We start from the raw sequence: 12,644 nt of genomic DNA, 5'->3' as shown, positions 1-12,644 counted from the left end.
AAATATATAATCCACACTAGCAAAGACTCTGTTTTATGATTTATTTCAACTAAATCTTTATATTGTAACATATTTTGTTATCAACTGAATGAAAGAGTATAAAAACAAAATATGAAATTGATAAATTTGAGTAAAAAACAAATGCATTATGAAGATTGAAACATTTTTAAGTACTTGAATTAAAATTTCAAATGTCTCTTAAGAAGTTATATTTTTAGATTAAGGTAAAATTAAAAGGTATTTTTTTTCAATATTTATTTGGAATTTTTGTTTTCGGAATGCTTTTAGTAATAAAGAATGGGAACGTCACCTTAATTGTAATAGCAATAAAAAAAAATTGAAGTTTAAAGTAAAAATTTTAAAGACATCAATTTGCATATTTTAAAGTTTTATGAAGTAAAATTAATGAAAAAAAAAACCTATATTTTTATATATAAATATTTAATTTCAACCGAATTTTTGGGAATAAGAAATAAACTCTGAAAATTTAATGTTTTTTATAAGAAAATAAAGTATTTTTTTATAACAGTGAGTAGAAGTTCATTATTGCTTAAATAATATATTGCTTTGATGAAATGTTTTTTTATTTATTTTTCTTATGTCATTTATGGCAATCTTATGAATATTCTATTGAGTCAATGAGTGAACAAAAGGGAACACAGTATTATGAGTAGTAAATATATTTTATTCTATATATTTATTGCTGCCTTTTCTCTATATATTATTAAATGCTCGTTAAATACTATTACAAAGGATTGCATAAACATATTTAAATTTAAAAATCATTCTCTATTCGGGTTTCCTCTGGTAATCCACCAGTCATTGCACATTTTGACATCAAATAAAGATTTTCGTTAGTCAAATATTTTAAAGAAATGATCATTCAACTCTTAAGGAGGTATAAATTTCTAGTGAAAAGGCAGATAATAAATATTTTGAATAAAGTATAGTCACATACCCTTTATGTAATCCTTGATTAGTTTTGGATAAATTTGAAGTAGTCACATTTTTGAAATGCCATTTCTCGCCATTTTCTATCGCGTAGTCATCTGACTAGGAAGGACAGGGAGGAGGCGTTACTCATTATGATTAGTATACTGCGCATGCTTGAAAACATGCCTTGAGGGATCATCCTGTTTCCTGAGGATTCACAGGCATCCTCACGCTATACACTACCATGAACCAATTGTTTCATCACACCAAATACGAGATTACGCGAGAACACAGACAGGCGTGCACAAAATTATTGAAATTTTTATTTTAATTCACAATAAACGCGATAACTTCCCAAATACTTGCAACCATGAGTGATAGTCAACAGCCAATCACAATGCGAAAAGCCCATTGATCCGACGTTATCATTTCCTTGTTGCCATTCTGTAGTAGAAACTATGGTTTAAAATTAGTTACCAATTCCTTAAAAGATAGAGACCCGCTGTTGCGATACAGCTAGCGCCATCTGAGGAAAATATTTTCAACTACCATTATTATTATTCTATTATAACTTTTCTGGAAACCGCCAACGGCGGATGTAAAATTATTTACTCTTTGTTATTAAAAGTTTTGTTTTGTTATTAAGCCCTTGTGTGCTTGTCTCATTTGTTATTTTACAATGAGTGTATAATATGCCATTTTTCCCAGTTTCGAATATAATTAAATCGGGTAGATTTTATCGGATAACCCCATCTTTTATATTTAAAAATAGTATTGTTAAATAACTGGCGCCCGAACAGGGACCCGATATTTGATATATTAATTTCGAGACTGAATTTTTCTGAACTGTGCTAATATGGAACTAATTCAATTAAAAGCGAAAAGAAAAGGACTAAGAACTTCTTTTTCGCTATGTGTGAAAAATATTGAAGACGTGCTCAATGTTGCTGAATTGGATACTAAGGAAAGTAATAAAAAAACGCTTTCGATTTACGAGCTACAATTGAAGGACAAATTTGAGCGGTTGGCGAACTGCCAAGAGGAAGTTTCTAATTGTATTCTTCTCTTGGAAAATGCTGTCTCAGAATATGAGTCGGACTTTGAAAAAGCGGAAGAATATTGTGACAAATATCACGAAATTTGTTCCAAATTAACTGAACATTTAAGTAAAACAGATGTAGTTCAAAGAAAATATAAACTCCCACAGATTGAGCTACGTAAATTTAGTGGTGAATTAAAAGATTTCTTAGGCTTTTGGAGCCAATATGAAAAAATTCATTCCGACGAAACTTTGTCGAAGGAGGATAAGTTTCAGTATTTGTTGTCGTCTTTAGAGCCACAGTCAAAAGCGGCCCGGGTTGTCGGCAGCTTCCCTGCAACGGCTAAGAACTACGATAAAGCCATTGAACAGTTAAAAGAGCGTTTCGGACGGACAGATTTACTGGTGCAAGTTTATGTCCGGGACTTATTATCACTTGTAATGAAAAATGCTATATCTGGTCGATCCAAAACTGATTTACCTGCATTGTACGATGAATTGGAAGGAAAGATACGGGCCTTGGAAAGCCTAGGGCGTACACAGAGCAATTACGGAGATTTTCTAATGCCACTAGTAGAATCTTCTTTGCCGGAGACTGTTTTGATTGCATACGAAAGAAGTCGTTCTTCTGACCAAGGGGAAAGATCTTTGCAAAAATTAATGAACTTTTTACAGCAAGAGGTGAAGGGTGAGGAGCTTGTCGTCCTCGCTCGGGCTGGATTTGGAACCTCTACTAAGAAGAAAGAGCCTGTTGTAGAGAAAATGGATTTATCTACCACAGCTGCATTGGTAAGCACTACGCCTGATAATACAGGTAAGATCAATTTTATCTGTCTCTTTTGCGGGAAAAAGCACCTTTCCCAAGATTGCTATTTTGCTCGAAAGCTAAGTTTAGAAGAAAGGAGAAAGGTAATTTACAACAAAAAAGCTTGCGTCTCCTGTCTTAAATTGGGACATACTGCTCGTACATGTAGGATGAAGATTAGATGCATTATTTGTAATAAAAATCATTTTATTTTGATGTGTCCTGATCGAGAAATGAAGAACAATGAACCTAAAACTGAGGAAGTGTCATCTTTAGCCAATAGCAGTGCCCCTGCTTATGATTTTAAAACTGTTTTTCTTATGACTCTGATAGTAAAAGTTAAAAATAAGAAAAGTGAGTGTAATATACGGGCCATTTTAGATACTGGCTCGCAGCGCTCATATTTGAGTACTAAAATTGTTAAAAAATTGTGTTTGAAACCCAAGGGTAAACAAACACTTATTCATGGTTTATTTGGAGGTAACGAAACCAAACCTAAAGACCATGAGTGGTTCATGATTAAAGTTTATAATTTGGAAAACACTTTTTGTTTTAAACTAGAAGTCCTCTCTGAAGAAAAAATTTGTGGTTTTGTTCCTCGAGCTAACGATTCTGTTACGCTAAAAGAATTGCAACAAAGAAACATAGATATTCACGATGTTAATTTTAATGATTCTGAAATAGATCTGCTTCTTGGAGCAGACATTACCTCTAAATTGTTTACTGGTAAATCAATATCATTAAAATCAGGTTTAATGGTTGTTCAGACAAAACTTGGTAATACTCTTACTGGTAAAATAAATAATGTTTATGCAGATATAAATAATGGTAAATCAATATCTGTTGATTCCAATTGTATCCTACGTGATAATGTATGTGTATTGCATTCAGTAACTTTAAATGTAAATAAGCTTTGGGATCTCGATGTAATAGGTATTAGAGACCCATATGATAATTCTAAACAGAGATTAATGTTTTCGGAAGCTATTGAGCAGTATAAAGATAACTTAACTATTCTTCCGAATGGAAGATATGAACTTTTACTTCCATTTAAAAGTGAAACTACTTTGCTTGATAACAAACAGTTAACTTTAAAGCGTCACTTGAATATGTGTAAACGCTCTTTAGCAAATGGTTATTTGAATGATTATATCAATGTTTTTAAAAACTGGCAGGAGATAAATATTATAGAAAAGGTTCCTGAAAGTGAAATTAATGAACCTTGCCATTATTTGCCCCATCGTCCTGTCATCAAACAATCTAGCGAGACATTTAAATTGCGTCCAGTATTTGATGCCTCAGCCAAACAGTGCAATCAACCATCTTTAAATGACTGTTTGGTCAAAGGCCCAAATTTGATCGAATTGATTCCTGATATTATTGACAGGTTTAGATTATTTCCAATAGGTCTTTCTTCTGATATAGAAAAAGCCTTTTTGCAGCTAAGCATATCCCCTCAGCACCGAGATTTTTTACGATTTTTCTTTCCATCTGAGACAGGTGATCCCATTGCTTATAGACACTGTAGAGTTGTGTTTGGTGTGACCACGAGTCCCTTTTTACTAATGGCTTCTTTAAGTCATCTCCTGGAGAACGCTTCCGATGAATTTTCCGATGTTGTTCCCAAGCTCCGACATGCTTTTTACGTCGACAATTGCGTCACGGGAGTTAACACTGTCACAGAATTAGAAAACTTTATTATTAAGACTCAAAAATTAATGAAAACAGCTTGTTTTAATTTGCGAGGTTGGGAAAGTAATATAGCAAATCCTCTTTTATCCAAGTCTTCTGGTGATACTTCCTTACTGGGTATTAAGTGGAATTTGGATCGAGATACTTTACGATGCAACTTTACTAATGATTTAGATCGTAACGAAACATTTACAAAAAGAACTGTATTATCGTATGTGCAGCGGTTTTTCGATCCTATAGGTACATTGTGTCCGAGTACTTTGCAGCCTAAATTATTATTGCAGAAGATGTGGAAGGATAAGCTTAGTTGGGATACCTTAATACCGCCAGAAATGAATAAAGAATTTTCTACGTGGATAGGTGAAATATCCTTTTTTGAGCACATCGAAATACCTCGTTATGTCGAAATTAATGATTCTTCGAAATTACATGTATTTGTGGATGCGTGCAAAAATTCATACGGTGCATGTGTATTTATGAAAACTGAAAATTCTGGTAAAGTTAAAATTCAATTATTACGCGCTAAAGCTAGAGTCGCACCCGTAAAAGAAATGTCTATTCCTAAACTCGAACTTATGTCTTGTTGTATCGGAGCAAGAATGGCCCTTTCCATTCGTTTAGCTCTTGATATCCCTACTATGAAAACGTATTTTTGGTGCGACTCAATGGTTGCGTTGTGGTGGATAAAAGAGCAGGGGGAGTGGTCCATTTTCGTTTCTAATCGAGTTAAAGAGATTAGGCAAATTACTTCGCCTAATGATTGGCGGCATGTCCCGGGAGATATTAATCCTGCTGACCTCGTTTCACGTGGATGTTCTCCCAAAAAGTTAGCAAGGTTACAGTGGTGGCGAGGACCGTCATGGTTGTTAGAAACTTCGAGTAACTGGCCTTGCAATGAGATTTTTTGCGAAAAGGAAGTAGATTTAGAGAGAAGAAAGGTAGTGCTTAGTAATTTTAATTCGGTTGAGGAGGAAACACCTTGGTACGCAAAACAGTTTTCTAGCTATCCATCAATAATCAGACTTGTTGCTTGGGTATTGCGCTTCGTTAACAATTGTCGCGTTCAAAAGAAATCTAGAATTGTAGGCAACTTGACCCTAGCAGAAACTGAATCAGCGGAAAAGAGTTTAATCAACATTGTTCAATCAAAGTTTTTTCCTTTTCCTAATGAAATACCTGTATATAATGTTTACAAAGATTCAGAGGGTATGATCAGAGTAAAAACTCGCATAACTGAAAGAATCGACACCCCTTATTTTAAATCTCCTATAATTTTGCCCGAAAAGTGTATTTTTACACAGAGATTAATCGAGTATTATCATTGTGTTAACTATCATGCTGGTACTCAAATATTGTTGAGCATCATTCGCGAAAAATTTTGGATTGTGAGAGGTAGAAAAGCAATTCGTAATATTGTAAAGAGCTGTATAAAGTGCAAAAGGTATACCGCTAAAGCTCATTTCACCGAGCCTGTTTCTTTTCCTGAGGACCGTGTGAAGGATGCATATGTTTTTGAGGTTGTAGGAGTGGATCTTGCGGGACCCCTCTACATTAAGAAAGGTAGCAAAACATGGGTTGTTTTGTTTACTTGCGCAATATACCGCGCTGTACACTTAGAGTTAGTGACCTCTTTAAGTACAGATTCATTTCTTTTGGCTTTTCGACGTTTTGTCGCCAGAAGAGGTCGTCCCAGAAAAATGTATTCAGATAATGGCACTAACTTCAAGGGGGCATACAATGATTTGAATGAAATTGATTGGGATAAAGTTTTGAGAGAGGCAGAGTTACACCATATAAATTGGAAATTTAACCCTCCGTCAGCAGCCTGGTGGGGAGGTTTTTGGGAACGCCTGATTCGGACACTTAAAGATCTTTTGAAACGCACGCTAGGAAGAGCTGTTTTGACCTATGAAGAGTTGCAAACGGTATTATGCGACATCGAGTCAATTATGAACTCTAGACCGCTCACCTATCTGTCCGAAGACTCAACCGATTTAAAACCTCTTACACCAGCTATGTTTCTTTTAGATAACTCAGAAACTAAAGTAATTGATATCGATATGGTCGATGCTCAGCATTGTCGCAAGCGAATTCGATATAGAGTCCAGCTTATAGAATCCTTAAGAAAACGTTTCCGAAAGGAGTACTTGGGACAGTTAATTTTGAAACAAAATTTAAAGGGCAAAAATATTGATATTTCGGTTGGTGAGGTCGTTCTCATTGGCGATGACTTTAAGAAGCGTTTGAATTGGCCATTAGCCAGGGTGATAGAGCTTATCCCTGGTAAAGATGGGAAAGTTCGAACTGTAAGACTGAAAGCTCAAAATGGAGAAATGTTGAGGCCCATTCAAAGAATTTATTCTTTAGAACTCCCTTCTGCTAACAAATTAAATTGCCTTTTACAGAAAAGGGCCAAAATACCCATTTCTTTAGCAGTTAATCAGAATATGAAAGACCAAAATGCTGATAAGATGTTGCCTTCTGTTCCTGCTGATGTAAAACCTGAACAGTCTTCTGCCCAAGTTACCCGCTTTGGACGTTCGATTAAAGTGCCCAAAAGATTTTTAACCTCGTTTTGAGTTGGTCACAGCCTTCTCAAAACGGGGGGGGGGAGGATGTTGCGATACAGCTAGCGCCATCTGAGGAAAATATTTTCAACTACCATTATTATTATTCTATAACTTTTCTGGAAACCGCCAACGGCGGATGTAAAATTATTTACTCTTTGTTATTAAAAGTTTTGTTTTGTTATTAAGCCCTTGTGTGCTTGTCTCATTTGTTATTTTACAATGAGTGTATAATATGCCATTTTTCCCAGTTTCGAATATAATTAAATCGGGTAGATTTTATCGGATAACCCCATCTTTTATATTTAAAAATAGTATTGTTAAAGGTGCCATCCCCTCTGCATAGGATCAAAATTGTGATGGCATGTCTTCGGATCATCCTCAGGGATGTTTCCCAGACCGTCGCCAATTGGCGATCGAAATGGGCTGCAGGTGGCGTAGAGCAGAACTCTTTTCCTATGGCAACACTTCACATGCTTTCCCCATTAGCGTGTGGAAAGTCATAGAGGAAGGAAGTATGTTAGTTTCTCTCTTGATTTTCATATAGATTAAAATCTTTTAACTTGAAAAACTATATGGAACTGAAAACTACATTAAACATAGTTCTAAAGAAAAGTATCACGGAAATTTTTAAAAATATTTTATTTAAGTAAAAAGGAAAAATATTAAGAAAAGGGAAAATATCGTAGTACATTCCTATATAACTGAAAAGAGGAGAAGAGGGAAGGGAGAAGGGCTAAAGGCATGAAACCGGTCTCTCCCCAGATGGCGTATTCGAGTGTTGCGATCGCGAATAGCCCATTGCGCAGCTCTAGTGCGACATAAATGAATTACTACTACAACAACAACTCTTTGTATGATAAAAAATAATTGTGTGATTTTTCTATAAGTGGCAACATACAGCTACAGGGAATGGGGCACGGGCGCGTGACGTCACGATCTTTGTTTACAATCAATTGGGTGGCGAGCACTCTAATGTAAGTCTATGGGAATTTGATGTCATTTTGTAATAAAGTAGCAAATTTTATATTTTCCTTAAATTTTTGAAGTATAAAAGGTCGATTTTCGTGTAGAATAGAGTTCTAATAAACTGTATAGTAAGTTTTGGCTAAATTGTGACAGTCTTTAAAGGAAAAAAATTCAAATATTTATGGGTGGTGAGTGAGTTCTGTTTCATTTTGCAGATGTTGTTTATTATGATACGTACTATATATTATTGTTGATGTTTTTTGTTTAGATCTTAGTAAATTAGATTAACTGTGATGTCTGCTTCATAAATAAGTCAGAATAATTGTCAATTTTTTTTTTAAATATGATGAAATAGCTTTGTTTTATGATTATTATCTTCTGGGTGGCAGAATTGAAACTTTAATATCTTGCTGACATTTTTAGGAATACACGTTATTATTTTATTCTTATATCAACTAAAAGTAGAATTAATTTATTTTTATGTATGTCCCAATAATAATAATATATTTTAGTAAGGTTTTGATTATTGTGTAAAAAAATTCGTACGTTCTGTGGGTGAGTGCTATCTCCTTAAAAATAGTGTTTGTTTTGAATCAAATTAGGAATAGTTGTTGTTTTTTACGTAAGATTTTAATTAAGTATAATGCCTGTATTATAGATAGGTTCAAATAATGATAAAGAGAATGTTTCAGTGCGTTTAAATTGCTTTGTTTTTGTTAAATTGCTTCTGGGTGGCAGAGCTTTGAATGAATGGATTTTTCTGATATTTTTGCTACTATACATTATTATTTAATTCTTTTGTTTATTAACAGTAGAATTTATTTATTTTTTGAAATGTCTTAAATCTATTAAAATAATTTAGTTAGGTTTTGATAATTGTTTAAAAAAGTCTTGTTCTGCGGGTGAGAGTGTGCTCTCTCCTTAGAGATGTTTGTTTTGATTCATATAAGAAACAGTTCTGGTTTTTTGCATTAGATATTAATTAAGCATAATGCCTGTGTAAAAAATAAGGCAAAATAGGGATAAAAAATTTGCTACAGTGTTTAAATTGCTTTGTTTTGGTACATAAACTTCCGGGTGGCAGCTTTGAGTGAATGGATTTTTTTGATATTTTTAATAACACACATTATTATTTAATTCTTTCGTTTTTTAACTGTAGACTTAGTTATTTTCTTTAAATGTACTAAGCTTCTTAAAATGTTTTAATCAGGTTTTGATAAAATTTGTGAAAGAAGTCTTGTATTGTGTGGTTGAGCTTCTGGGTGGCAGAGCTTCGAATATAAGGATTTAGATGTTATTTTCACAAATACTCATTATTTTGTTTATTAAGAGTAGAATTAATTTATTCTAAACATATATACCAAATATTTTCAAATGTTTTAATTAGGTTTTGTTAATATTTGTGAAAGTAGTCTTTTATTATGTGGTTGAGCGTGCTCTCTCTAACGATAATATGTTATGATTCATATTAAAAATAGTTTTTGATTTTTTACTCAAGATATTAATTAAGTAGGTAAAATATAATGCTTGTTTCATAAACAGAGCAAAATAATAAACAAAATTTTTTTAATGTACATTAAAATTGATTTGTTTTTATTAATGAACTTCTGGGTGGCAGAGCTTCCAATAAGGATTTTGCTGATATTTTCACAAATACACATTATTATTTAATTATTTTGTCTATTAAGAGTAGAATTAATTTATTCTATGTATAAAATTTTTTCAAATGTTTTAGTTAGATTTTGATGATATTTATAAAAAAAAAATTCTTATTTTTAGGTTAGTAGGCTCTCCCCTGAAAGATAATGTTTGTTATGATTCATATAAGAAATAGTTGTTCATTTTTTACTTCAGACATTATTTAGTAGATTACGTATAATGCCTGTTTTATAATTCTCCCTCACACTTGTTTCCTTTCAATTTAGGATGCAACTTTGTATGGAGAAAACAATTCAAAAGAAATTGTGAAGAAGCAGATGGAATTATTTAAAGCAAGACATGATGAAATGAAAAATATTATTCAATTGGATCTTCAAAGGATGCAGAATGGCTCAGTGGGGCTTTAGTGAGGAAACTTGTTTCTTATTTAATATCAAGTATCTTTCCGCCTATTGCCCCTTCTAAGCCGCATCAATCCTTAAGGACACTCATGAAGACTTCTTTCAAAATTAAGTCTGACTTTAAGGTACTCCACAACACGGTGATAGCATAGTATGAAGGTGTGTACGTTTGTATTAATTTGTTTTCTTTAAATTTTCTTAAAATTTACTAGTCATTATGCATGTTTGTCCTAAACTGTCTATTAAAAAACATTGAATTTAGTGTAGGATTTGTATGCTTTCCAGCCAGTATAATGCATCAATTGTAAATAAAGGGGAAAAAAACAAAAATGTAAAGAAATTTATTTAAAGATTAAAGGTTTATTGTAAAATAATTTCTATTCTTGCTTTCGGAATTTAAGCTATATAATATTTTGTAACCCAATTATGTTGAAATGATAATTTTTCTTCGGAAATTATTATTTAAATAATTAGTTGAATATCCATGAAGTACATAAAGAAGAGGTTTGAGAAAGATATATAATAAATATCCTGCGTAAATGCTTTATTTTTTTCTTCTTCTTGTTTTTAAATAATGTGTTAGGTTATTTTTTTCTTTTTTTAATTCATTGCCACTTATCTTATTTCAAAGCATATAATTTCAGGTAAAAACTTATCTCAGCTTTGACATAAGCATGTGAAAATCTAATATTTCTTGCAGTTTTTCTTATAGTTTGTATTGGGTGATAAATATTTCTTATAAACTATAATTTATGAATCCGCTACTCTATCTCAGGACCATGAGGCTTAGCAGCAAGTTCATTAGCCAACATTATATTCAAATGTTTTACATATACGAGTGACTGTTTAAAAACTACATGTAAGAGGCACGCCTCGTGCATGTGCAAATCACATGCTAAATGCATACCTGTTATTTGCTCTTCTAAGAATATAGTGTCTGTTTTACTTACAAATTTCAGCTCCCCATTAGTAGAGCACCCTGTTGATATCAGTGAAATAATGTAAAACTTATTGTAATAGTAATTAACTCTTCTTACCTATATAGCTAACTCTATCAGAGATGACCTATATATTATTTGCTAGAATTGAACCTGTATCAATCAAGATGATTTCTAATGCAACTGACCTGGGCATTAAATGATATAAATAAAAGTACATCGATTATCGCTAAATGTCAAGTTTACCACTATGTTTTGCAAATTTATTCAATTTCTTTTATTCTTGCTACTTTATACATCAACAAAATTGTTAAATGAAAAGGTTCACACATTAAAGTGTTAGCATAGTTTATAACACTACTTAGGTAGCATGCATAATCATACAGGGGTAAAAGCATTATAAAATACCATTTTGATAAAATATTTGGAAAAGCAACACTGATTCCCTTTTTAAATATCAAATTTTTTTTATTTTTTAATTAGAAAACATCAAAATTATTGTATTAGAATATGTCATGATAAAGCTATCTATATTTAATAATAATTACTCCAATTAAATAATAGCTTCTCTCTCTTTCTTTCTTTAAAAAAAAAATAGTTTCATTGAAATAGATAAACAATGAAAATATAAACAAATTTAATCAAATCGCCGCTTAAAGACTTTCTAAAAATAGAAAATTTAAAAAAAGAAATTTCTATGTACACAGCTTAATAGTTATCATAGTGAATATTTATCGGTGATGTTTTATTCAAACACCTTTGAATTGCTCATTGCTGTCAGGCTAACAATCGACTTCCATTTTAATTTTGCCATTACATAAAGCAAAATATATTTAGTTTAATTCACATGTCTATTAAGTATGTTAATTCCAAGTGTATTTTTCTGAGTTTTAACAGTTTTGAATTAAAAACTTAAGAGAGTTTTAGTTGTATTCTTCTTAAATAATTCAAATGCTGTTTAGTTTTATTTACTAAGAAATATCCTTCGTGTTTCAAGAAAAGTTTAATCAAAATTTTTTATTTTGCTTAATGAGAAGGAGAAAGAATAACAAATTTTAAATAACTTATAATGCAAATGATTGATCACACAAAAAAATAAATAAATAAAATAAAAGATTTCTCCCTTTGCTTTTTAGTATCACTTGGAAACAATAATCTTACAAATGGTATTACAATGGATAATGTGATGATCATCCATGTCAAACTGACCATGGAGTTAGAACACATGCCAGAAGTAATAGATCTTTTAGCCATAGAAATATGTTAGAAGTGTACACGGCGAGGAGGTAGATCACTCCTCAGTATTATATTTGCGATAAAATTTGCTAAATAAATACATGTGATTCAATAACTTTTAGTATTAAATGTCGAGGAGGTAGATCACTCCTCAGTATTATATTTGCTAAATAAATACATGTGATTCAATAACTTTCAGTATTAAATGTCGAGGAGGTAGATCACTCCTCAGTATTATATTTGTGATAAAATTTGCTAAATAAATACATGTGATTCAATAACTTTTAGTATTAAATGTCTGACAGAACATTGCATATACTTTCTATAATTTATGTACTTGATTTACATTTTAATGTGAATAAAAACTTATTCTCATACAATTAGCCATTATTTAACTAAGAAAAG

The 12,644-nt window shown here is 32.0% G+C and overlaps 1 protein-coding gene and 1 long non-coding RNA gene across 2 annotated transcripts; both read left to right on the top strand.

Annotated features, from left to right (window-relative positions):
* Nucleotides 1-1,789: 1,789 nt before the first annotated feature.
* LOC147809339 (uncharacterized) lies at nucleotides 1,790-7,048 on the top strand. Its single transcript, XM_087162778.1, has one exon. The coding sequence runs from the start codon at nucleotides 1,790-1,792 to the stop codon at nucleotides 7,046-7,048; it is 5,259 nt and encodes a 1,752-aa protein (XP_087018904.1).
* A 903-nt stretch (nucleotides 7,049-7,951) lies between these two features.
* Nucleotides 7,952-12,448, top strand: LOC147809338 (uncharacterized). The gene is made up of 3 exons (XR_015433716.1): nucleotides 7,952-8,193; nucleotides 9,931-10,224; nucleotides 12,140-12,448. It is a non-coding gene; the product is annotated as an uncharacterized LOC147809338 (long non-coding RNA).
* The last annotated feature ends 196 nt before the right edge of the window (nucleotides 12,449-12,644 follow it).

The sequence above is a fragment of the Parasteatoda tepidariorum genome, chromosome 5 (genome assembly GCF_982258835.1).
Source record: "Parasteatoda tepidariorum strain Cologne lab strain chromosome 5, Ptep-v5.0, whole genome shotgun sequence".
Lineage (NCBI taxonomy): Eukaryota > Metazoa > Arthropoda > Arachnida > Araneae > Theridiidae > Parasteatoda > Parasteatoda tepidariorum.
The sequence above is the reverse complement of the archived record's forward strand: the minus strand, read 5'-3'. Positions and strand labels throughout refer to the sequence as shown.